The sequence below is a fragment of the Callithrix jacchus genome, chromosome 6 (genome assembly GCF_049354715.1).
Source record: "Callithrix jacchus isolate 240 chromosome 6, calJac240_pri, whole genome shotgun sequence".
NCBI classification, from domain to species: domain Eukaryota; kingdom Metazoa; phylum Chordata; class Mammalia; order Primates; family Cebidae; genus Callithrix; species Callithrix jacchus.
Genome location: NC_133507.1, coordinates 21,688,189 through 21,710,998, shown reverse-complemented (window position 1 = coordinate 21,710,998; position 22,810 = coordinate 21,688,189). Strand labels below are relative to the sequence as shown.

General features: G+C 45.9%; 1 protein-coding gene across 12 annotated transcripts in view; it reads left to right on the top strand.

The window, feature by feature from the left end:
* Positions 1-20,272: 20,272 nt before the first annotated feature.
* The window catches only part of FAM174B (family with sequence similarity 174 member B), a 66,474-nt gene continuing 63,936 nt past the window's right edge, over positions 20,273-22,810 (top strand). For 8 of the 12 annotated variants that reach the window (XR_004744404.3, XR_013518720.1, XR_008482023.2 and 5 more), the window contains exon 1: positions 20,273-20,796. Coding sequence is in view for 2 of the 12 variants with exons in the window: in XM_035303886.3 (XP_035159777.1) it covers positions 20,363-20,796 (434 nt within the window). In the remaining 10 variants the exon portion in view is untranslated. The remainder of the gene's footprint in view (positions 20,797-22,810) is intronic. The other 4 variants (XR_008482027.2, XR_013518722.1, XR_013518721.1 and 1 more) reach the window with 1 other exon arrangement.

The following is a 22,810-nucleotide window of genomic DNA, read 5'->3' as shown; positions in this document are numbered from 1 at the left end:
CCCGGGATGTTAGCGATCGGCCATCTTGGATCGTTCCATCGGCAAAAACTCTTAATGAACAATGTTTTAGAGTTAGAAGGGGGCTGAAATCCTTTCCACCAGTCTTACAAATTATTCATTTTGGATTCATATAATAACTACCATCCCTCCACGTTAGATGGTGTAGCTCCCTGTAACATTGAGAAACGGACGGCTGTTACATGTCAGTACTGGCAACTTACTTTCCAGGTCTTGTCCCTAAAGGTAGAGATTTGGTTATGTTTATACACAACATTTTATGGCTGTGTTCCATTCTGGGATGATAAGGAGCCATATAAGTGGGACATAAGTCTATGTCTGTGTCCATAGGATGAGCTGGAGGATTGAAAATGTCTCTTGGGGAATATCTTTTGTATACATAAATATTTACATAGACATACTCATATAACCTCTACGTGTGTATTTATCTATAGAACTATGTATATCTATCTCATTCTATCTATATTCTTACAGAATAAAGATGTAGAAGGTATTGATAGATATTGGTACTGATAGTAATACAGTACCAATAAAAAGAAACTTTCATAATGTAAAATCATCTAAATGATATCCACAGTAGTATGCAAATGAAGTACGCTGTGACAGACATCCTTCTGCATTTAATGTATGTGAAGGAAGCATTGGTCCTTGTCGCTCACTTCTGTGAAAAGAAAATGCACTCAGGCCATGGGAGTCATTCATTGCCATGTTAAGGCTGACCCTTCCCCTTCTGGTTAATAAGGGACAAGAGATAACTTATCCACAACATCAGTGGGGGAAAGAATGGTTGTTTAAGGCATTGAGAAAGCTGCCTCACTACATATTTCTTTTTCTTTTCCCACCTCAAATTCCTTTATACTGTGCCTCACTACATAAACAAATTAAAACTGGATGTGAACAAAACACCACATGTAGAGGCAGATTCCAGATGGATTCATATGTACAAATGACAGAAAATACAAGCTGAAATTGGAAAATACCTTTGTGATTTAGAGATAGGGAATAATCTTCTAAATAAAACCTTTCAGCAGAAGACATACTTGATCATATCAAAATACATACAGGACATCATTATAAAGTTAATAGATAAAAGAATGGCAGTTAATAGATAACAGAATGACAGCATAGTTGCAATGATTAAAACAGTGAAGTTCCAATGCTTAAACAGCAAAGCATAGAGTGTGGTTTTACTAATTCCCATAATAAAGATATAGTGATCCATTTTCTTGGTATCTCATTCCTATTAGCTACAAGGAGTTGTACCATTTAAAATATGTGGAATATCTAAGTAGTGACTATTACAGATATGAAGGGGGAGGGTGGGAGAGACATAGGGAAAGAGATGGAGATTTGCAAGGGATTAACAGTGTCTTAGTTAGGGCTTCTGTAACAAAAAACTGTAGACTGGGTGGCTTAAATCACAGAAATTTATTTCTCAGTTTCAGAGGCTGGGAAGTCCAAGATCAGGGTGCTGGCTCAGGATCTTCTTTCAGGCTTGAGGATGGCCACCTTCTTTCATGGAAAAGAGACAGTATCTTTTCTTATAAGGGCACTAATCTTATCATGAGGGCTCCACCCTCATGATCTAATTGCCTCCCTCAAACCCCATCTTTGAATACCATTACACTGAAATTGGAATGAATACTGAAATTGGAATTGAATACCATTACACTTCCGAGTGACTGTGGGTTAGGAGGTCAACATGTGAGTTTTAGGGGGACAAAATTCGGTCCATAGCAAATACCAAAAGTATTCAAGAAACTCCTACAAAAGAATAAAACAATATAGAAATGTCCTTAGGAACACGGGAAAGGATTCAAAGAAGCAATTTATGAAAGTAGAAACTATAGGGAATCAAGATATTCTGCCCTCAAACTTGCCACTCTGGCATATCAGTTATTTTGAATTAAAGGCACTTTGAAAAACAGCACATGCAAGAATGGCACGCTGACCCTTCTTTTTCTCCCCGAAAGTGGGAGCTAAAACTTCTGAGTGAAAGGGGCCCTCCCTGTACCAGGAGGAAGAAAGATCTTTTCATCGGAGATGAGGAGTGGAGGCCAGGAGAACTCTGCATAAACCAACCTTGTTAAACTAGCCTTTATCTTCCGAGTGACAGTTCCACCACTCACTGCCCTCGCCCAGGCTCCTTTGTCTTGTCATGTTCTCACAATATACTATTTGTCCAGGCCAGTATATAAGTGTTAGCCTCTAACTCCTTCTTTGGGTCTTCATTTTTCTTGTGGGGACTCTCATACACATGTAAACATTACTAAATAAAAATTTTGTACGTTTCTCCTGCTAATCTGTCTTATGACAGTGTAATTCCTGGGCCCAGCTGGAAACACTAAGAAGGTAGAGAAGAAATTTTACCTCCATGACAAAACCAAAAAGGCTACCGTGAGAACATGCTCCAAATGATTAGTAGTACTGTTAGAGAACCACAAGTTAAACAAGAAAGAGCTGACACTTATACCTGTTAGAATGGCTCCTGTTATTGGGAGCATGTAGGGGCATTGGGAATCGAGTGTTGCTGGTGGGAAGGTTGACCTGTGCAGCGGCTTTGGAGACCCACCTCGTGGTCTTAATCAAATTAAGGTCATATCCTGTGACTCATCGATGTTGGTCACATATGTTGGTCTCTTTGAGAGCAAGTTTGTGTGAAATCAGCTCTATTTCTCTGGAGAACCTTGACTAAATAGATATAAAGGGGGAGGGTGGGAGAAGGATAGGAAGAGAGACTGACATTTATTTTCAGGAATTGGCTCATGTGATTGTGGGGGCTGAACTAAATAGATATAAAGGGGGAGGGTGGGAGAAGGATAGGAAGAGAGACTGACATTTATTTTCAGGAATTGGCTCATGTGATTGTGGGGGCTGACTGAACTCTGTGGGGCAGGCAGATGGGCTGAAAATTTGGGCAAGAGTTGACATATAGTCTTTAGTTTGAGGCTGGAAATGCAGGTATAATTTCTATGTTGCAATCTGGAGGCAGAATTGCTCTTTCGGGAACTCAGTCTTTGTTCTTAATGCCTTCAACTGATTGGGCGAGGCCCACCCATACATTATAAAGAGCAATCTGCTTTATTAAAAGTCTACTGATTGGAAATGTTATTTGTATCTAAAAAATAACTTCACAGCAATATCGAAACTGCAGTTGGATCAAACAACTGGATATCACAGACTAGCCAAGTTGACACATAAGATTAAGGCATTCCAATATCTGCTATAGGCTGACTTGTTTCTATTCAAAATTCATGTGTTGAAGTCCTAACCCGGTACTTCAGAATGTAGCAAAATTTGGAGACAATGTCTTTAAAGAGGTAATTAAGTGAAAATGAGGACATTAAGGTGGGCCCTAACCCAATGTGACTGGTGTTCTCATAAGAAAAGGTGATTAGCACAGAGACACACACAGAGGGAAGACCACAGGAAGACACTGGGGAAGCAGGTACCTGCAAACCAAGGAGTGAGGCCTCCAAAGGATCTAACCCTTGAAAACCTGGGTGTCAGAATTTTAGCCGCCAGAACTGAGGGAATACGTTTCTGTAGTTAAAGCCACCCAGTCGGTAGCTCGTTGTTATGGTGGCCCTAGAAAACGAACACAGTATCCTACAGAACTGATCTTTACTACAGCTGGGAGGAGGTGAGCACGAGGAAAGGAAATGAAACCCAGTATCTCAGAACCCTTGGGTTCCCTGTGCCTTCAGTCATCCTGGCAGCAGTAACTCTACCTCTGCCAGGGAGGAGGGCTCACACTGTGGGGTTCGGTGAACCTTGGCTGAATGAGAAGCCTCCTCCTACCCACCTACCAGGTGTTGGGAACCTGGGCTCGGAGAATTCTGGGGGCCCTAGGCTTAGGACTGATGGAGGCTCCCACTCTCTCTGCAGTGTGAGAAGCCTCTCTTCATTGAGAAAGTTCGAGCTAAGAGCTTCTCCCCAGCTCCAAAGCTGATCTTAGGGGGGGTTGGGGGCAAGCAAACCCTGCCCTTCTCACCCACATTTCCAGCATCAGCCCCGAAGTCCTCTGATTAATTTCATGTGGGCAAACAATCATGGCAAATGTGTGTGTTTGAAGCCATCAGTCATTCACACCTTATTAAAATCAAATATAAAAGGAGCTTGCTTCATTACAGCTAGCTGAAAAGTGCACAGAAAACACATGCCTCCTTTCCACTTGTCCTGGGATGGGCGAGTATGATTCTTTCTCCTCCGGTCCCTGAAAGGGTCTTGTCTCAGGGCAGCCCCTGGGCCGCATCACCCCCTAGCTTCAGCCTAGACCTCGCCACCCCCCCCACCCTCCCTGAACCCCAGCCGGGAGCTTCTCCCAACTCCTTGGTGCATTCTGAAGCTCAACATTCAGAAATCTAGGGACGTTTCAGGAAGACCTTGTTTACTTGAAAGGAGGTTATAGGCTGAGCTTCAAAAACAACAAAAACAAATTATTCCTTCCAGTTAGGCCTAAGGAACCCTTCCTGAAGACAAACAGAAACTTTAAAGGCAATATCAGACATGCGCTGAATGCCCAGACAGGGAGGAGTGCGCTGCGCCTCCTGGACATTTCTGGTCTCATTGAGTCTGTACAGCGTCTGGTGGCGACAGAGTCATCCTCTCCATTTTACAGCAAGGAGCCCGAGGCTTATCAACTGTAAGTGTCCCGTGGGGACAGTGCTTGGGTCAGAATTCTCAGCCAGGTCTGACCCCAAGCCCTGCAGGTGCTTTGTCCTCTACCTTCAGCTGATAACACCCTGAGCACAAGAATTGCGGAACCACTGAAAATTAGGGATAGAAAGGACCACAGACCTCAGGGAATCAAGGAAAATGAGGTCTGGTGGAGGTGGAAGTGGGAGCAGGAGGCGAGGGCAGATGGGGGTGAAATGACAGGACCAAGAGCCCATGGCCGTAAATCATCAAGTGGCCTCTGCCTCTAGTGACAAAGCAAGTCTGGAGCCCGGGGAAGTATCCTGTCCTGTCCTGTCGCCCTGAGTCTCCAACCTCCGGGAGCCTTGAGTCTGACAGTCTCTGGCTGATTCTGATCTGTAGCCAGCACAAGTGTTCCAGACCAGCAGGGAAAAGATCACTGAGGACTGACGGCAACAATAGTGTTATTTTTACCGTCTCTTAATTAGGTATAAAATAAAACTGTGCATAAGCTGTTTATGCTTCGAGCTCTTACGTACCTATAAAACTAAAAACAAATTTACAAATTGAAAGCAAAAGAAAGTACATGGGCACAACATTGAAATGACATTATTTTGATGGGACTTATGATGAAGCTGTACTAAAAATAAATGCCTATTGTTGGCTTAATAATGAAAAGATGCGGCCTCAGGCCTAATTTTATATCTATTTCTGTATTTTGACTTAAATGATACCCATGCAAAGACTGTCTCTTATTAGATGAAGTACATGCGGTATTTAACGTCAAGGCTGTGTTTGCTCCTGCTGGACAGTCAGATACTATATGGCCCTTGATAAATCTGTACATGGCTCACATTCACTTAAGGATACAATTAGCATTATACCTCTATTAAAATCTACCTTAACTGGGGTTTCTCTTCCCATGGTTTTTGGAATGGGAGAAGAAAATATCTTAGTCAATGTATGTTTACTACTCATTGCTAACGAACTGCTGCAAACACTATCCACAAACCACATCTGTTTCTGTAGCTAATTTGAGACTAATGGCTACCTGCTGGTCATTTGGAGTCTGTTTTGCTTCAATTGCAGGATTCAGTTCCCTGCTTGGTCCTTCTATTTGAACTGATTTGAAATCTGTATGTGTGCACTGCCTTTACAAAACTCAAATATCAGCTAGGTGTAATGGCTCACGCCTGTAGTTCCAGCTACTCAGGAGGCTGAGGAGGGAGGATGGCTTGAGTCTGGGAGTTTGAGGCTGCAGTGAACTATGATCATACCACTGCGCTTCAGCCTGGGTGACAGTGTGACCCCTGTCTCTGAAAACAAATAAAAACCTCACAAACATCAAATTTGGCAGTGGGCACTCAAATCTTGCAGTCTTTTATAAAGGGGCAACCAGTTACTGTACAATAGTAATATTTTAGATTATTGGCAAATTGAAAATGCAAACCAAAAAAATCTTCATACAGAACAGGCGGGTCCCTGAGAACATGTCTGTGGACTCCAGTTTGAAAAACAGTGGCTAGAAAATGGAACCGTCTGTCCCGTTAAGGAAGACACAGATGAAGTGACCTCTTTTTCATTTCTTGAAATTCCTGGGGGACTATCAAGCTGTGAAGGCTCTGAAGGGATAGGAGCAGCCACCGCCAGGTGTGAAAAGCTGTTGGGAACTTGGTTACAGGCCAGGAATGCTTAGGGAGCTGAGAATTCTCTAGTTCCTGTCCTGAAGACAAAGTGAAAGAGACAGAGGGTAGTAAACACTTGCAGTTGACAATAGCTAGATTAAGGAAATCTATTGATTTCCTTAATCAATAGATTGATTGATTAGGAAAATTGAAAGACCCAGTGCAGCAAGTAAGAGGTAAGAGCCACAACCCAGTGCCCTAAGGCAGAAGTTCTCAACCAGCTGCCTATTAGAATCACCGGGGGAGCCCTTTAAACGTGCTGATGCAGGGATCCATCAAAGAGGATCTGAATTAATTGGCCCGGAGTTGAGCATCAGTGTTTGTAAAGTCCTCCAGGGGATTCTAATGTGTAACCAGGGTGGCCGATCACTGTCCTAAGGGAAAGCTTCTCTGTGGTGTATTACATTTAAGGCCACCTGTATTAATTTGTTTAATGGGGAGAGGAGAACCAACCCTTACCGAATGCACTGTGCTAACTCTTTAAAAAAACGTGACTATAAATAGCAGCTAACATTTATTGAAAGCTTGTCATATGCCTGGCATTATGTTAGCCACTTTACACGCATTTAATCTTTACAAATTCCCACGGAATGGGCATTATCTCCATTTTACAAAGGAGGAAAGAGAGGCTGAGTGAGGCCAAGAAATTCACCTTCAATCATCCAGTAACAAACAAATAAATATGTAAATGAAACGGTAACTTGCCCAAGGTCATACAGCGAGGGGATGGGATTTGAACCACGGACTTTAGTCCGCCCACTGCCACCACACTATCTCAATTAATGCATCCAGCACCGATTTCTTTGAGTATGGGCCATAGAAGTGCCTGACACCAGGTTAAGGTGTTGTGGGAAATGAAGATGATCAAAGTGAGCTTTCTGCTGCCGGCAGTCCTATCAGAAAGACAGCCGACTCCAAAACAATGTGATTGGTGCTGTTGGAGTTGCCCTTGTTTGCCCCGGACTTCCCTAGTTTCAGCGCTGAAAGTCCCACATTCTGGACAACTTCTTCATTCTTCCTGAACTGGGACAGCTGGTCCTCCGTAACTGTCCTAGAGGAATGCGTGTGGGCGGGGGCGAGTTTGCGTGGGGTGGTGGGGGATTGTGCAGAAGAGATCAGGAAAAGCTTCACAAAGGGACTTAATGTCTTATTTGTAGAATAAGGAGGAGTTCTTTAAGCAAAAAATGGAGAGGAGAGGATCAAGGCAGAGCATTCCTGGTAGAAGAACCAGGGAACAGTTTAGGCAAAGGCTTGGGTGGAAGGAGGTTAGTAAAGTTAGAGTTTGGGGTGCTGGGAGGTGGGGGTTGTTGCAGCTGGGGTTGGGGAAGCTGGGACCCTGCTAAACTTGGACTACAGAGGCAGAGTTTAAACCCCGTAAGGGTTTTCAGTAAGGGAGTATTATGCTTGTTTTGCATTTAAAAAGATGACTGTGATTATGATAGCAGGGTGGGAATTCTCCTGAGGGCAAGAGTCCAATTTTGGAGAACAGTTGGGAGGATGTTATAATACAGGTGACACATGAGGACAAGAAAGAATAACAACAAGAAACGTAACATATAATGTTTATTGATGACTTAATACAACCAATCATTATGCTAAGTTCCCTATATGTGTTATCTCATTTAATCCTAATGATAAGTGAGCTGCTATCTTGATACCCATATTACAGATGAGGAAACTGAGACTTAAGGTTAATTTAGGGCAAGTGACACTGAGAGTAGATGGCAAAGCCAAGATTCCAGCTCTTGCCTTCTGACTTTAAATATGTGCACTCAACTCCTGTTGCTTGGTATAAACTATGGCAGGGGGTACTTATCCATTTGGTCCAGCAACATTTATTGAGCACTTACTGTGTGCTAGATGCATTTCTGGTTGATGAGGAAATAGCAATGAGCAAAACAGACACAATTCCTGACTTGATGGACATTACGTGTGTGTGTGTGTGCACGCGCGCGTGCGTTGGGAGATGTATAAACAAATAAGTCACTCAGACTTATTCATGGTTGGATTTGGACTGTTTGTAGGAGAGAAGAGGAAGGACTTAGTAACAGGAGGAGTATAGGAGGACCCCCAGGTTTCTGGTTCCGCCAAGGGAAGTATGGTGGCCAGCAGAGCCTGGGAGCTCTGGAGGTAGGGCAGGGTTTGGGGAACGATGAGGAATCTTGTGTGGGACATGCTGGGTGCCTGAGAATCCAGGCAGAGGGGCCAGAGTGAGAAAAGAACTCAGCTGGAAGCCCTGGGGACTGAGTTAAAAGGGAGAGGAGCCAGCTCCAGAGAGAGGGGACAGAGAGATCATAGGGAAGATGGAAAACCGGAGATCTCCGAGGCAGGAAGCCCGGGATCGTCAAATGCCACTCAGAGGTTCAGTGGGGGAGCAGCTGGAGATATTTGAGGGCAAAAGGGAGACACAAAAGTTGTAGGTCCCCTCCTTCCCTCCCTCCCTTCATTCCTCTTTTTCTCTTTCTCCCTTTCTTTCTTCTATGAGAAACCAGCATGGGAAGCATCTAGTGGAGGGTGAAGATACAGGATGAAGTGGAGTTAATTCGTGAAGCAGAGTCTCAGAGGAGGTGGAGGAGGGTTGAACTCAGGACCAACGTGTCGGGGCTGGTCTCAAACAGGAGGGTGTATCCCTGAGGCTGGAGGTGAGTGAGAAAAAGATAGGCAGGAATGCAGAGCAGCACCTCTCGGGAAGTGGGTGTCAATGTCACTTGTGTGGTGGAAAGGTCTAGAGTGGGACTAGGACGCATCCATACAGGGATGAGGGTTTGGGATCCACGCTGTAGGGAACGGGAGAAATAGCCATCCACTCGGGGCCGTCCCCAAACTGACCTCCTCTGTGTCCCTATCCCTCGGAGGCCCGATCTCTGTCTGGGAATTAAAACACAAATTAAAATGTGAGGTCTAACTCTGCCATCACCGAGAGGCCAATAATGCCAGTTCTGGGAATCGCAGTGGGGACCGGTATGGAGAGGATGTTTCTGGACACGGGGTGACTGCCACTTGGAACCGCAGGCAGAGGCAACAGCTGGTGTGTTTTCTCAAGCAGGGTGGGGGGCGGCTCACAATCAATATTTACTTTACAAACGGCCATCCAGAGGGTGAACTGCCCTGCCCTTCACCCTCAGCTTTCCTGGGGAAAGATGACGGTGGCCTGCTTAGCTCTGCCCCGCTGGTCTTTGCCTCTCAGTCCGAAGCAACTTTGATGTGTATTGGAAAAGTACTGCACTGTGAAGGGAACTGTGGACAGATGGTCCACCTGAGCTCAGAGGTGGGGCCCGTTCCCCGTGTGCACCTCAGGACTTCCTGTCCCATTGGAATATCCCAGTGAGTTGCTCCGTGGGAGGCACCCTCTGCTGCAGCACTACTGGCAGGGAGGGGAGGGCTCTGTCAGCAGTATCATGTCATTACTCGTGTCTGCGGGCTCTCCTGGGGGACACTTGAGAAACTCTCACAGAAATATTTCTCTTTGGCAACAACGGCCCGCTGTTTCCATGGTTTGACAATGCTAGCCAGCTCTAAAGTAGGCCAGCATGGGAGAGGCCAGCCCTGGGGACACAGGCTCCATGGAACACGCATGTCCAACCCTGGGCAAGTCAGGTACTCAGTAGGTCTCCATTTCCTAATCTTCCAAATGGAACACCAGTGTGAGCCTCTGTGACCTTCTGGTATTGTGAGAATGAAGGTTAAAAAAACTGTGCAAATGTTTGAGTTCTTTTGGTGAATAATTGTGAAGTCCTTTGGAGGACACGTTTCAGAAACAAATGAAATTTAAGAAACAAAGCTGATCTTAAACGTACTGTTCATTTTGCATAGGTCTAGTCACCTCTTCTTTGCTACTCTTAGCAATCTACTACTTTAAAAAGAGTCCTCTTGTCTGATACTGACAGAACATTTTAACCTATTTTTTAACAAGCAATAAATGTACACAGTTCAATATTCCATATGCATGAAGGGATACAGTCACTATCCTCTCTTCTGCCCCTATTCCAGCCATCCAGAGTTCCTCTGTCTAGGAAGGCTGACCAACTGGTCCTGGGTTCTCTAGAACTTTCTGTTTCAGCACTGAAATGTCCTCGTCCCAGGAAACTCCTCAATCCCCAGCAACCTGGAATGGTTGGTCACCCTCTGCCTTAGGCAACCCACATGATGGGTTTGTCATGTGTCCTTCTGAAGATATTTTGACACCAGCAATGTTAGTATTTAAAAAAAAAAAAAAGTCCTCATAGGTAAAGAAATAAAAGAGTCTTTCTCATAAAAAACTAATACATAAGGCCGGGCATGGTGGCTCATGCCTGTAATCCCAGCACTTTGGGAGGTTGAGGTGGGCAGATCACCTGAGGTCAGGAGTTCGAGACCAGCCTGTCCAACATAGCAAAACCTAGCTCTATTAAAAATACAAAAATTAGCCAGGTATGGTGGCGTGCGCCTGTAATCCCAGCTACTTGGGAGGCTGAGGCAGGAGAATCACTTGAACCTGGGAGGTGGAAGTTGCAGTGAGCCGAGATCATGCCACTGCACTCCAACTTGGGTGACAGAGCAAGACTCCATCTCAAATAACAAAACAAAAACAAAACCAAAAAACTAATGCATGACACCGAGGAGGTAGGGGAACCCCCAAAACCGTGGAGACCCAAGTCTTATCATCCAACATAGTTGTTTTTCCCATAATTTTTCTTATAATTGTAATTTCCAGCTCCAGAATTGCTATCCTTCTGCAAAGAAAAACTCCCTGTCAGGCTTGAGAAAAAGACTGCTGTAAACGTTAACAGTCTGTGGCCCCATTTCTGATAGCCATGGTTGACCATTGACTCCATTATCCCTTTGTTTATAATTTATTTTTGCGGAGTTAAAAAAAGCATTTGTGTGCTTGGAGTTTGGATTTCATAAACATGCTTATTTGGCAAGTTATCTTTTAGATTTCCCTGTGCAAATGTAACTCATTTGGGAAAGCCCCATTTCAGAGAAAGCATAACACAGCCCTTATCACGTGTGAACTGAGAAAGACATCGGAAGGCCTTTTCCAGGCTAAAAATAGGCCTAGAACGAGGTGTATTTTAGCTTCCGGACTTCCGCAAACTTTCTGGCAAACTAGCACATTATTGTTTTATGAATAAGGCACTGATGTTCCTTTTAAATGTTCTAGCTTCAGGCTATCTTACTTTCGTTCAAAAAAGGATGAATTATTTATAAAAAGAGGCAAAAATATCACATGATAACACCCTCGTTTCTGGCGGGGAGTAAAATGAGCTGCAGCTGGCGCTGTGTCAGCTCCACAGGCGAGGCGACGGGAGAGCAGGTGGAGGATGGGCTCATCCTCCCATCCCTGGAGAGGGGCTGATGTCTGAGATGCGGCCTGTCTCCCTCCAGGAGGGAGGGAAGACCTGTAATTCTCATTCTCCCGCTTATCGCTCATTCTTTCTCTCATCGCGCATTTTGCGTCTCTTTCTCTGTCTCCCTCTCTCTGGCAAACTTGAGAAGGCAAAGTGTGGACACCTTTTACAAACTCAAGTGTGGGCAAAGCTGGTTTTATGGAATTATTTGTATACGCAGACTCCGTTAGCCTCAGTTTCTTCATCTGTAACAGGAGGGGAAAACTGTATTTTCTCCTTAGGCCTGATGTAAAGTGCCTGACCGCTAAGTAAATGCTCGATAGACATAAGCTGTTATTCAAGCTTGCCTGCCTGCCCAGACACGGAGGGATGGGTCGAGCGTGTGGGCCGAGGAAGGACAGGAGATTATAGAGGCAGGGGCTGCATTACCTGAGGGTAGCGACGTCAGGTGAGGTGACCAGCTCTTCCTGGTTTGTCTGGGACTAAGCTGGTTTTGAAAACAGAGTCCTACATCCTGGGAACTCTCCCGGACCCAGGCAAACCAGAGGATTGGCCGCTGTCCTCAGTTAAGTCAGGCTGAATTGTCCCTCGTCTGTTCTTCCTCTCGTCTCAATTGAATGCTGAGTTCCAGGCCCAGGGCTCCAGCTTGTGTGCACACAGGCAGAGGCAGCAGAGCCACATGACACAGCCCGTGCCACTCTGCGTGACTCTGGCCACCCCACCTGGCTGTGTCGTGATACAGTATTGTAACAGAACTGCCAGGCCCAGGGCTTCCCTGCCTACTCTGCCTTCCACCCAGTGGGGTTGTGGGGAGCTTCCCAGCAGGCCCAGGAAAGGTGGGAGGAAATTGTGCAGACTTGAGGAACAAGGGAAATCCGATTCCTTTTACTGTATGGATGATAATGACTGTGTATAAAGGAGTCTGGCTGAGAAGTGGATTTGACCAGGACATTTCACTGGTATTTGGGGCCTGCGTTTTATACCAGTGCTTGCTGCCTGCACGCGGGAGGTTTCACTGGGGTTCCAGAGGGTTCTCCCACTACTCAGCTCTGCTCTTCCAAACGTACTCTCTGATATTCCTAGCACCGTGGAGGGAGATGGGACAATGGGACTTTTTTTTTTATTTGGAGAGACAGAGTCTTGCTCTGTCACCCAGGCTGGAGTGCAGTGGCACAATCTCGGCTCACTGCATCCTCCGCTTCCTGGATTCAAATGATTCTCCTGCCTCAGCCTCCCTAGTAGCTGGGACTACAGGCATGTGCTACCACGCCCAGCTAACTTTTGTATTTTTTAGTAGAGGTGGGGTTTCACTATATGTTGTCCAGGCTGGTCTCAAACTCCTGGCCTCAGGTGATCTGCCCACCTTGGCCTCCCCAAATGCTGGGATTACAGGTGTGAGTCACTGCGCCGAGACGGGACATTTCTAATGGAGCAGTGCCTCACTGTCTTTGGAGAGGACCCCAGGCTTGATTAGGGGTTGGAAAGAGGAGCTCAGGGTCTGTGCCTGGTGCTAGTGTGGCCTCAGACACTGAAGGACCCACAGGCTTTCATTTCTTTACCTGTCAACCAGGGAGGCTATGACGGGGCGCCGAGGGTTGCTGTGAGGTCTAATGAGATGCATGTGGGGCGAGGATGGCACACAGTGGGCACACAACACACACGAGTTCCCAAATCTGGACGACTCTAGCTATGATTGTGGAATACACTCAGATAGTTCCTCTACTCCTTCCGATCCTTTTCTCTTGGGTCTGCAAATTTTATTTTCTAGTGATTAGCTGGACAGTCAACATGTCTGCAAGTCAGAATGGCTGTGCTTAAAGCTAGAGGCCACATGCCGGATATTTGTTCCCTTCCTGAAGGTGGCCAGCCCATCACAGGAGCACAACAATATCTGCTGCTGTGGGAAGACGCCTTCCGGGTGACATGAGTGCTGCTGATGTTAGGAAGGAATAACCATGGTTGGAGCACTCTGTGGGGTTGCTTGCTGGGTTTGTTGGACTTCTGCTTCACTCCTTTGCTGCGGGCCACCCTCAGGTAGATGGGTAGTCAGCAGCTTCTCCAAATTGGAGTAGAAATAACTCCCCAAGGGCGGAGGGGGATCCCCTTACCAGGCCAGACCTTTCTTCTACTGCCTACGCAAATGTGCCCCTCTCAAGTCCCTAAATTGACAAGCCTCTGTTTCCTCCTCTGCAAAATAGGGATGCTAATGCCTATTTCTCATAGGGTTGACAGGTATGTGTGATTTTGCCTGTAAAGCTCAATGCATAGTGGACATTGTTGTCTGGAATTTTCTTACCCCTTTTCAGTTTGTCCTTAAAGACTATTTCCACTACACTGTGTCAGCAGTGTGAGGAGCAGCAGGAAGAGAGTCTGCCTCTCACATTCTCCTCACACTTGCTTTAAAGTGTGATCTCTGGTCATCTTTGTAAGCCCTTTGCTTGAGGGTATGTTAAAAACAAAGGTGAGTCATGTCTTTATTCACTTTAGGAGATAAAATAGTTAAGATTAATATATGTACTGAATGTAAGAAAACTGAAAAACTAGTACATATTTATTGCAGAGTCTAGAAAAGTCTAATGCAGTAAAGACAATACAAATGCCCCATGATTCCACATCAAGGGATGAGTGCTATTAACATGTAGGTATATTTCTGGAGCTGGGCCTGGTGGCTCATGCCTGTAATCCTTGCACTTTGGGAGACTGAGGTGGGTGGATCACTTGAGCCCAGGAATTCAAGAGAAGTCTGGCCAACATGGCGAAACCCCATCTCTACTAAAAATACAAAAAAATTAGCTGGGTGTGGTGGTATGCATCCATAATATCAGCTACTTGGGAGGCTGAGGCACGAGGATGGCTTGAACTCAGGAGGTGGAGGTTGCAATGAGCCAAGATTGGCCACTGCACTCTAGCCTAGGCGACAGAGCAAGACACCACACAAAACAACACAACCATGTTGATACAGTTTTTTCCAATATATTTTCTTTGTGTCCTTCTGTTTTAGGTCAGCTGCTAGTCACAGAGAATGGAAAACATCTGTCTTCCAAAGAGTTAGTTTATACAAATAGGTGAGAGGTTTCCAAAGGGTCTTCCTGTTCTGAATTCCAGGAGGCTTAGACGTTGTTAACTCAGGAAACAGTTTTGCTCCTCAGTTGTTGTCTCCTGGAAGTGTCCCAGGCAGGATGTCAGAAATGCCTTCCCTCAGATATTGGTGAACCTTGAAGGTTGGAAAAGTGATTTACAGTTAAACGTTTTCTGCCATTTCCATGATCCCTCTTCATTGCTCTGATATTTTATTAATAATTAACATTTTCTGGGCACTTACCATTTTTTAGATATTTTGCTAAGCACGTTACAAGTATTAACTCCTTGGTCCTTGAAATACTCTCATGAGATGGATCCACTTATTAGCCCTTTTTACAGTTGAGGAAACTGAGGTATAAGGAGGTTTAAGCAATGTCACACACACACACTAATGTCACACAGTAAGTGCCATGTACTAGAATTAAATGACATGTATTTATTGTGCATATAAAAATATATATGTGCATATATGAATGTATATATAGTATATAGAAAATATGTGTAAGTATTTCTCTCCTACCTCTGTGCCCATCTATCACCTCTCTCTATCATTTATCTCTAACCTCTATCTATCTCTCTCATCAATATCTACTTACTTTGGCTGGGCGCAGTGGCTCGTCCCTGTAATCCCAGCACTTTGGGAAGCCCAGGCAGGTGGATCACTTGAGGTCAGGAGTTTGAGACCAGCCTGGCCAACATGGTGAAACCCCCTTTCTACTGAAAAACACAAAAATTATCCAGGACTGATGGTGCGTGTCTGTAGTTCCAGCTACTCAGGAAGGTGATCTGAGATGGGAGTATGGCTGGAACGTGGGAGGCAGAGGTTGCAGTGAGCTGAGATTCGAGATCACGCCACTGCACTCCAGCCTGGATAACAGAGTGAATGAGACCCTGTCTCAAAAAAAAAGTCACTCTTCGAGCCATGGTCACAGCAGAGGTATCTACTGTCCAGTGGCTTAGGAAGCAGTGGTGATGGCAGAGCCTGAGAGACATCTGCTGGACAGTGCTGTTTCCTAGCCAGATCCTGCAGGTCTGATTTTGGCTTTGGTTCTTCGAATCCAGACAGACTCGGCTCCCTGTTTCTTGCCTGTTGGAATGGGCGTTGCAGCCTCTTCAGTAGCCATGGCTTCCCCTTCCTCATTCCTAACACAACCTTTTCTTTTTCTTTAATTTTCATGCGGGGTGCCCTAACCCTAGTTCCAAGGCAGGTCTCGTCCAATCAGGGCTTGATCATCCCCTGGCAGGCTCTAACTCACGATGGACCAATCAGACTGAGAGGAGGATTTATGTTCCACAGTTGGAAAAAATATTTTCCTCTCTTACCTGCTACACGTGAGCAAGAAAGCCTGCCACCCTGATTGCCACTGCAGCCATCCTTGTGGATCCTGTGACCATCCTTGTGATCCTGTGGGCAGCAGTGGAGCGATAGAAAGATCCAGGACCTTTGACATCATGCTGAGTCAACCAATCCTGACACCTCCCCTCCCAGGTGCTTCCTTTACATGCAAGAAGAGACATCATCTTTATAATTTTTTTGTACAATGTGATTTTAAAAAACATTTTATTTAAACAATTTAAAAAATATTATGGGTGTATCATATTCACGTATATATTCATGAGGTACGTGTGATGTTCTGATCACGTTTAATAATCACATCAGGGTAATTGGGGTGAAATTTTCTTTTTCATTTAAGTCAGTTCAAGTGAGTTTTCTGTTTCTTACAGCAGAAAGTATCCTAATTGATTTGCTTGTTTAGTTTGGTTTCGTTCCCCCAAGCCTGTTTCTCTGAAGTCAGCAATTTTTTTTTTTTTTTTTGAGAGGCCAGAAGTCCAAGGCCAGCCTGGGCAACATAGCAAGACCCTGTCTCTACCAAGAAAATGAAAGATAGTTTTATGAAAAAGAACTAATTTTCTAAAACAAAAATATTAGCGAGAAGCATGCCTTTCTTTAACATTTTTTTTCAAATCTCTAATATCTGGCTTAGTAGAAAATAGATGGATTCTCATATCTGCTTTTGCATTCAATCTGTTGCAATTTGTTGTTTTGCTTGAAGAACATGAAGAAAACCCAGTCTCACCTAGAAAATGCAGGAAAATGTTAGCAACCTTTTCAGGTAGCTGTGGACTTCTCCTTTGATAGTATACCAAAATTTGCAAGTAGTAGTTTCTTAAAGATTACTTGCAATGTGAAATATGAAACTCTAGCAATGAATATTTTATATTCTGTTTCCTCAGAATCCATTGGTCTTACACTTTGAGTGGGATCATTTACTCAGCCATGATTTTGTAACACTGTGCATTGGACATTTGGAAAAATTTATGCAGATCTTTCAAATTTTGATAAATTTCATTACCTAATATGAAAAACCCATACTTTTTAATATCACCACCAAGATCATCAGAAGCATTTTGAAGCACTGGGAAGCTGTCAAGCTCACAGCAAAAAACATCCTAACTGACAAGTTTTCTTAAAAATTCTAATTTTCACCTGAAGGCTTGTATTTTATCATTGGTTACAATACTGTCAGTTGCTGTCCTTGAAGTGACAGCCTCATTTTGGTTATTTTTGAGAAAATGCCCGCCAAAGACCAAGTGTGAGGTTTGTCAGCCACTCTCTTGATTAAAAATGGTGATCCATGAAAAAAGTGGCCAGTTCAGTTTGCAACTCTAGGAATTGTAAACATGCTTTTTCTTGAGTCAGTCATTATGCGTAAGTGTTCAGCAGAGGTGATTTATTCCTGTTTCCCATTTCATCATACATAATATTAAAATGTTCTCAAGGGCTAAGATTTAATGATTTCATGGTGACCTCAAGGCATTCTCAAGTGAAACTGATTCTTTTTTTTTTTCTCCTATAGTGTATAGTTGTGAAGAATACAATTACTATGAATATTATTTACCTCAGTTTGTGCTAAGGCACATCAGATTTCCTCAGTGTTGCTTTTGCACTATTAGTGCAAATGTCAACATAGTGAAAAAGACACATAACATCTTATTATCAGTATGGAATTAGTTTTCACTTCGAAGATTCCCTGAAAGAGTCTCAGAGACCCCGGGAGTTCACAGATCCCACTGTTAGAACTTCCGCTTCTGCTTACAGTCGATTCTGGAAGCAACATGACATGCTTCCAATAAACTCCCCTTCTCTGAAGTCAGCCAGAGTTAGTTTTGTTGCCTGTTTACCATGTCAAAAATGTCATTGTTTATGGTTATTCGAATCATTGTTTATGGTTTTTAAATGTTTTTAAGGAACTCTAATTAAGGGCAATTTTTAAGTAAGCAAATAATTAGAAGGAAAGAGTCTAAAGTTTCATTTTAAGAAAAAAATTTAACATTTATGCTCTCTACATTCCTGATGTTAACATTAAACAATCAAGCATTGTTTATTGACTGACGTAGACCATCAGTCCATGAATTGTGGCAAAACAGGGAAAGCGGCACTAATGTTTTCTCTCTTCTATAAATGGTCCCAGTGGCCTTGAGCTAGGTACTATTGTCTCTATTTCAGATATTGAAAACCTGGTATTCAGTGCTGAAATGCTTGGCCAAGGCCATTAAGTGGTCAACCTTTTATTCTGGCTTAAGAGGCTCAAAACCCAGGACCTCTTTGCTGTATCGTGCAGGAATTTCTGATAAGTACAAAAACAAGAGGCTGTGATGAATGAGGTTTATGCCTTAGAGAACAGTGCTCCAAAATCATGGAATCAGAGGTGGTTCTTTAAAAATTTTCTTTTGTATATTCTATCGTACTGATATGATGATGCTGACTCTCTACTAACGTACTAGAAGGTAGTTTTTCAGAGTTAGAAGGGACTTAAATCATCTGATCAATCCATATCTCTTATCAATGGGGCATCTTGCATATTTAACATGCATTTCAAATAATACCTCCTGGATGATGACTTCTAATAATCTGATTTTTGTCCATCCCCCAAAATCAAAATGTATTGCACTGTATGTGGCAGGCAGCCTCCGGGATGGCCCCGGTGATCCCTGCTTCCTGATGTACCATTGTGTAATTCCTTCTTCTTGAGTGTGGATGAAACCTGTGACTTGCTTCTAACCAATAGATTATGACAAAGGTGTGAGAATGTGACTTTTGTGATGAGGTTTCTTAAGGCAGTGACTTCCGTCTTCCTAGGTGACTCTTTCTATTGCTGTCTTGACTTGCATACTTTGATGAAGCAAGTTGCTGTGTTGTAAGGGCCTTGGAACCGAGGGCAGCCTGTGGCCAACTGCCCCAGGGGAACTGAGGCTCCAGTCAAACAGCCAGAGCAGGGCTGAATCTGGCCAAAAAATGCTGATTGAGCTTGGACGCAGATCCTTCCCTAGCTGAGCCTTCAGAGGAGACCCCAGCCCCAGATGACACCTTGATTGCACCTTTGGGAGAGGCCCTGAAGCAGAGGACCCAGGTAACATATGGTCAGCTTCCTGACCCACAGACTGTGAGACAGTAAATGCATGTTGTTTTAAGCTGCTAGGTTAATAGGGCAATTTGTTATGCTGCAATAGACAATGAATACACTGTACTATATTTGTCTCTTTCTCCAGCAGGACCAGAAGTGGACCGTTTAAGGTCCCTGGGTCCTTATCATGCGTGTTTAGCTGTTTACCCACCACTGACAAACGGGGAAGCCTGAATTCCTGGGAATGGTTTCTAGTGCTTCGGGAAGGGGCTCTGCGCCACCCCCCCCATTAAGGAAGTACTAGCTGCCATGGTCACGCTGGTGCAGGGGCTGTGCTGCACATTTCACGTGTTTTACTTAGGCCCTTTGGGCCTCCTGCTAGAACTTCCTTAATTGTCTTTCCCCACCTAAGCATCATTTGGCTTATAAACCAGAGGCAGCAAGCCAATTACCAACTGAAGAAACCTCAGCCAGGCAGGGCGGTACTAACCACACCAACTGGTGTCCCACAGCGAAGGTACGAATGCAGAGATTCACATCCCAATCGGGTTCATAAGCAGAGGCGCATGAAATAAGAAACTCCTTTTGAGAAAGAGGGAAATTAGGGGAGATACTGAAATTATGCCTTGCGTAGGACATCGGGCAACACTCCACTGGTGACTTCAGTGTCTGATGTGCAAAATGGGAGTCTACTTCCAGGTCCCACAGCCTTTGATTCTTAGTCTGACACAACCTGGGTTGCTGTGAGCACAATCTGGGTTGCTCTTTGGGTGCTAAATCAACTATCCAGTGAGGATCATAGAATACCTGTCTTCAAAGGGGGTTGTAGAATTAAACGAAATAAGTAAAACACGTGAAATGTGCAGCACAGCGCCTGCACCAGCGTGACCGTGGCAGTTAGTACTTCTCCACGGGGTCTCAAGTCCTGAGGAACTGGGGTCGCGGGCCGGCGGAGTGCAGCTGGGACCCGGGCCGGGCGGCCTGCCCTGCCCACGTGGGGCCGCAGCCCGTCGAATGACTCCTTGCAACGTGTTGGTGGTGGCGGCGGCGGTGGCGCGGGCTCTTCCGGGCGCCGCAGCTTCCTGCCAAGCACCGCGCAGCCGCCTGCGCCGCAGGATCCCCCGCTGCAGGCCTCGGCGCTGGTACGGATCCCGGGATTCAGCCGCGCGCGCCCTGCCAGGCCCTGCGCCGTCCCCACCGCACGATGCGCGCGCTGCCGCCGCCCGCGCCGCTCCTGCCGCTGCTGCTGCTCGCGCTCCTGGTCGCTCCCGCCGCCCGCGCCAGCAGAGCTGAGTCCGTGTCCGCGCCGCAGCCCAAACCCGAGCGCGAGTCGCGGCCGCCGCCCGGCCCGGGCCCCGGGAACGCCACCCGGACCGGGTCTGGGGCGGCGGGCGGCGGCGGCGGCAGCTCCAACAGCAGCAGCAACGCCTTGGTGACCCGCATTTCCACGTTCCTCCGCGACCTACCCACCCTCAAGGCGGCCGTGATCGTGGCATTCGCCTTCACCACCCTCCTCATCGCCTGCCTGCTGCTGCGCGTCTTCAGGTGGGCCCTTCCGCCCTGTTCCTATCCCCGCCGGCCCACAGGGCGCCATCGCCAACCTGCTGCACCGTGCGCCCGCCCCACCTGCACGCACAGGTGACCTGGGCCAGCCGCGCGCCTCCTGCCCTGCCCGGGACTGTGGGTTGGGGGGCCGGGGTGCGCTCGTCTGGATTTTCCTGGTACATGTTTTAGGAGTTTTCTTTCCTCTCTTTAACGATATATATATCATAACTATTTGGTTCTATTTGTTGACTTTCTGCTAATGCTAAACTCTAACAATAGCGCTCTGAATTCTGACAGCGTTTCCCAGAATTTATTTTTATAGTCATTTCACATTTTATAACCACTTCCCAAATTCAGAGAGGCAAAATGGCACATCCAAGTAAACCCGGTGGTGGAGATAGGACTTGAACCCAGGCCTAAACTTCAATCTCGCTACTTCTTCTCCCCTCTACCATCTGGAGCTCTCTCACCCCCGCCCCCCCCCCCGCCAACTTTTTCTTTTTTCTTTTTCTTTCTTTCTTTCTCCTTCCTTCCTTTTCTTCCTTTCCTTTCTTCCTCCTCCTCCTCCTCCTTCTTATTCCTCCTTCTCCTCCTCTTCTTTTCTTCTTTCTGCTGCTGAAGCAGTTTCTAGCGCTAGGGTGGGAGAATGCCTCCGGGATTACGCTAGAGGCCTGCTTTGCACCAGGGATTGGAGCTGGGCTTCAGGATGCTTGGTGACCCTTGGTGGCCTCCCTCACTTTCTATTAGTGGGGGACGAAGATGGCTTTCCTAGGTTCCTGCCAAAGTTGCACGGATGAACATTCACAGGGGCATGAGGGATCTCTGAGAGGCTTTTGGATTGCTCATTAGGGATAAAGTGTCTGGTAAATCAGGAAGGATGTCCCAGGTCTTTGAGCCCCGTCCATCCTGGTGGACAGGGCTACGAGGGATGCGGGGACATTTCCTTTCACGCCTGGGAAATTCTGTTTTTGCAGGAAATGAACCAAACCTGTCCTGTTACTGAGGCCCACCCGCCTGGAAATCAGGGTGTGTGTGTGTCGGCTGTTCACTGCTCCCTCCCTCTGCTTCCAAGCCTACACACTGTGCTTTGGTGTTTGATCAGCTGTGGAAGGTTGGGCTTTGGGGTTGGCCTTCCTGGGTAGCATTTTCAGTGCAGGAGCAGAAACCAGACCAGAAAAAGGCAGAGTTGGGAGCCATCTATCTGTCGAGCTTGGCTGTCAGTTCTGTGGGACTTTGGGTCCAGATGCTTCCTTCTATGTCTGTAGGGTTAGATGCCAGCGGTCTGAGAAAATGGAGAAAGGGGAAGTATGGTCCCACCCTCACCCCACCATTCCCCACCTTGTCTCAGGCCACATCGTTCCTCACTCTGCTGGTTTCCTTGATGTTCTCTGGGTTGAAATGCTTCCATCTTTTCCCATTCTTCCCACTGCCCTCAATTCTCTGTTTACAAACTCTAGCTAGCAGATCCCTGTGGCCACGGCAATACCTGGGTATGGCATTCGGGGCCCTGGCAAGCTGGCCCCAATCCACAATGCAGTCATCAACCAGCACTTCTGAGCCTCATCCCTTGTCACTTGCTCCTTTTCTTAGGCTCTGTGGTTTCCCTCTTCTAGCCTAGTTCTTGCTCCTGTATTCTACAACTGCATGCAGCCACCAAGGCCCAGCTCCCATCCTCCTTCCTTTATACAGTTTTTCTGGACATTTGAATGAGGACAATGCCATGCTGGCTTGCTGCATTGAGTGCCCAGCGTCTGCACTCAGCAGAGAGCCCTCAAGGTTGGGAAATCCGGTTCGTTTTCGTGTCTCCATACCTGATGTGGGCCTGCCATTCAGCAGAGGTGCCATTGTCATTTGCTGACTTCCTGATTGCTTGAGTTGGAGTGAAGGTTAATGCCGAGAGCAGCTCTGAGTCTGGAGATTTGAAACATTTATTTCAAAATAGGCCATGGACTCCACAAGGCTGTGTATGTTTTTAGAAGGTATTTGAACTATTTTGCTAGTCTGCTGTTTATTACCCAGGAGTAAGGGAGGAAGGAAGGCAGCATGCACCCAGATGTGGCGGGTGTGAGCCTTGTGTTTGAGTGGGTAAGCCAGCACTCTGGCCTGA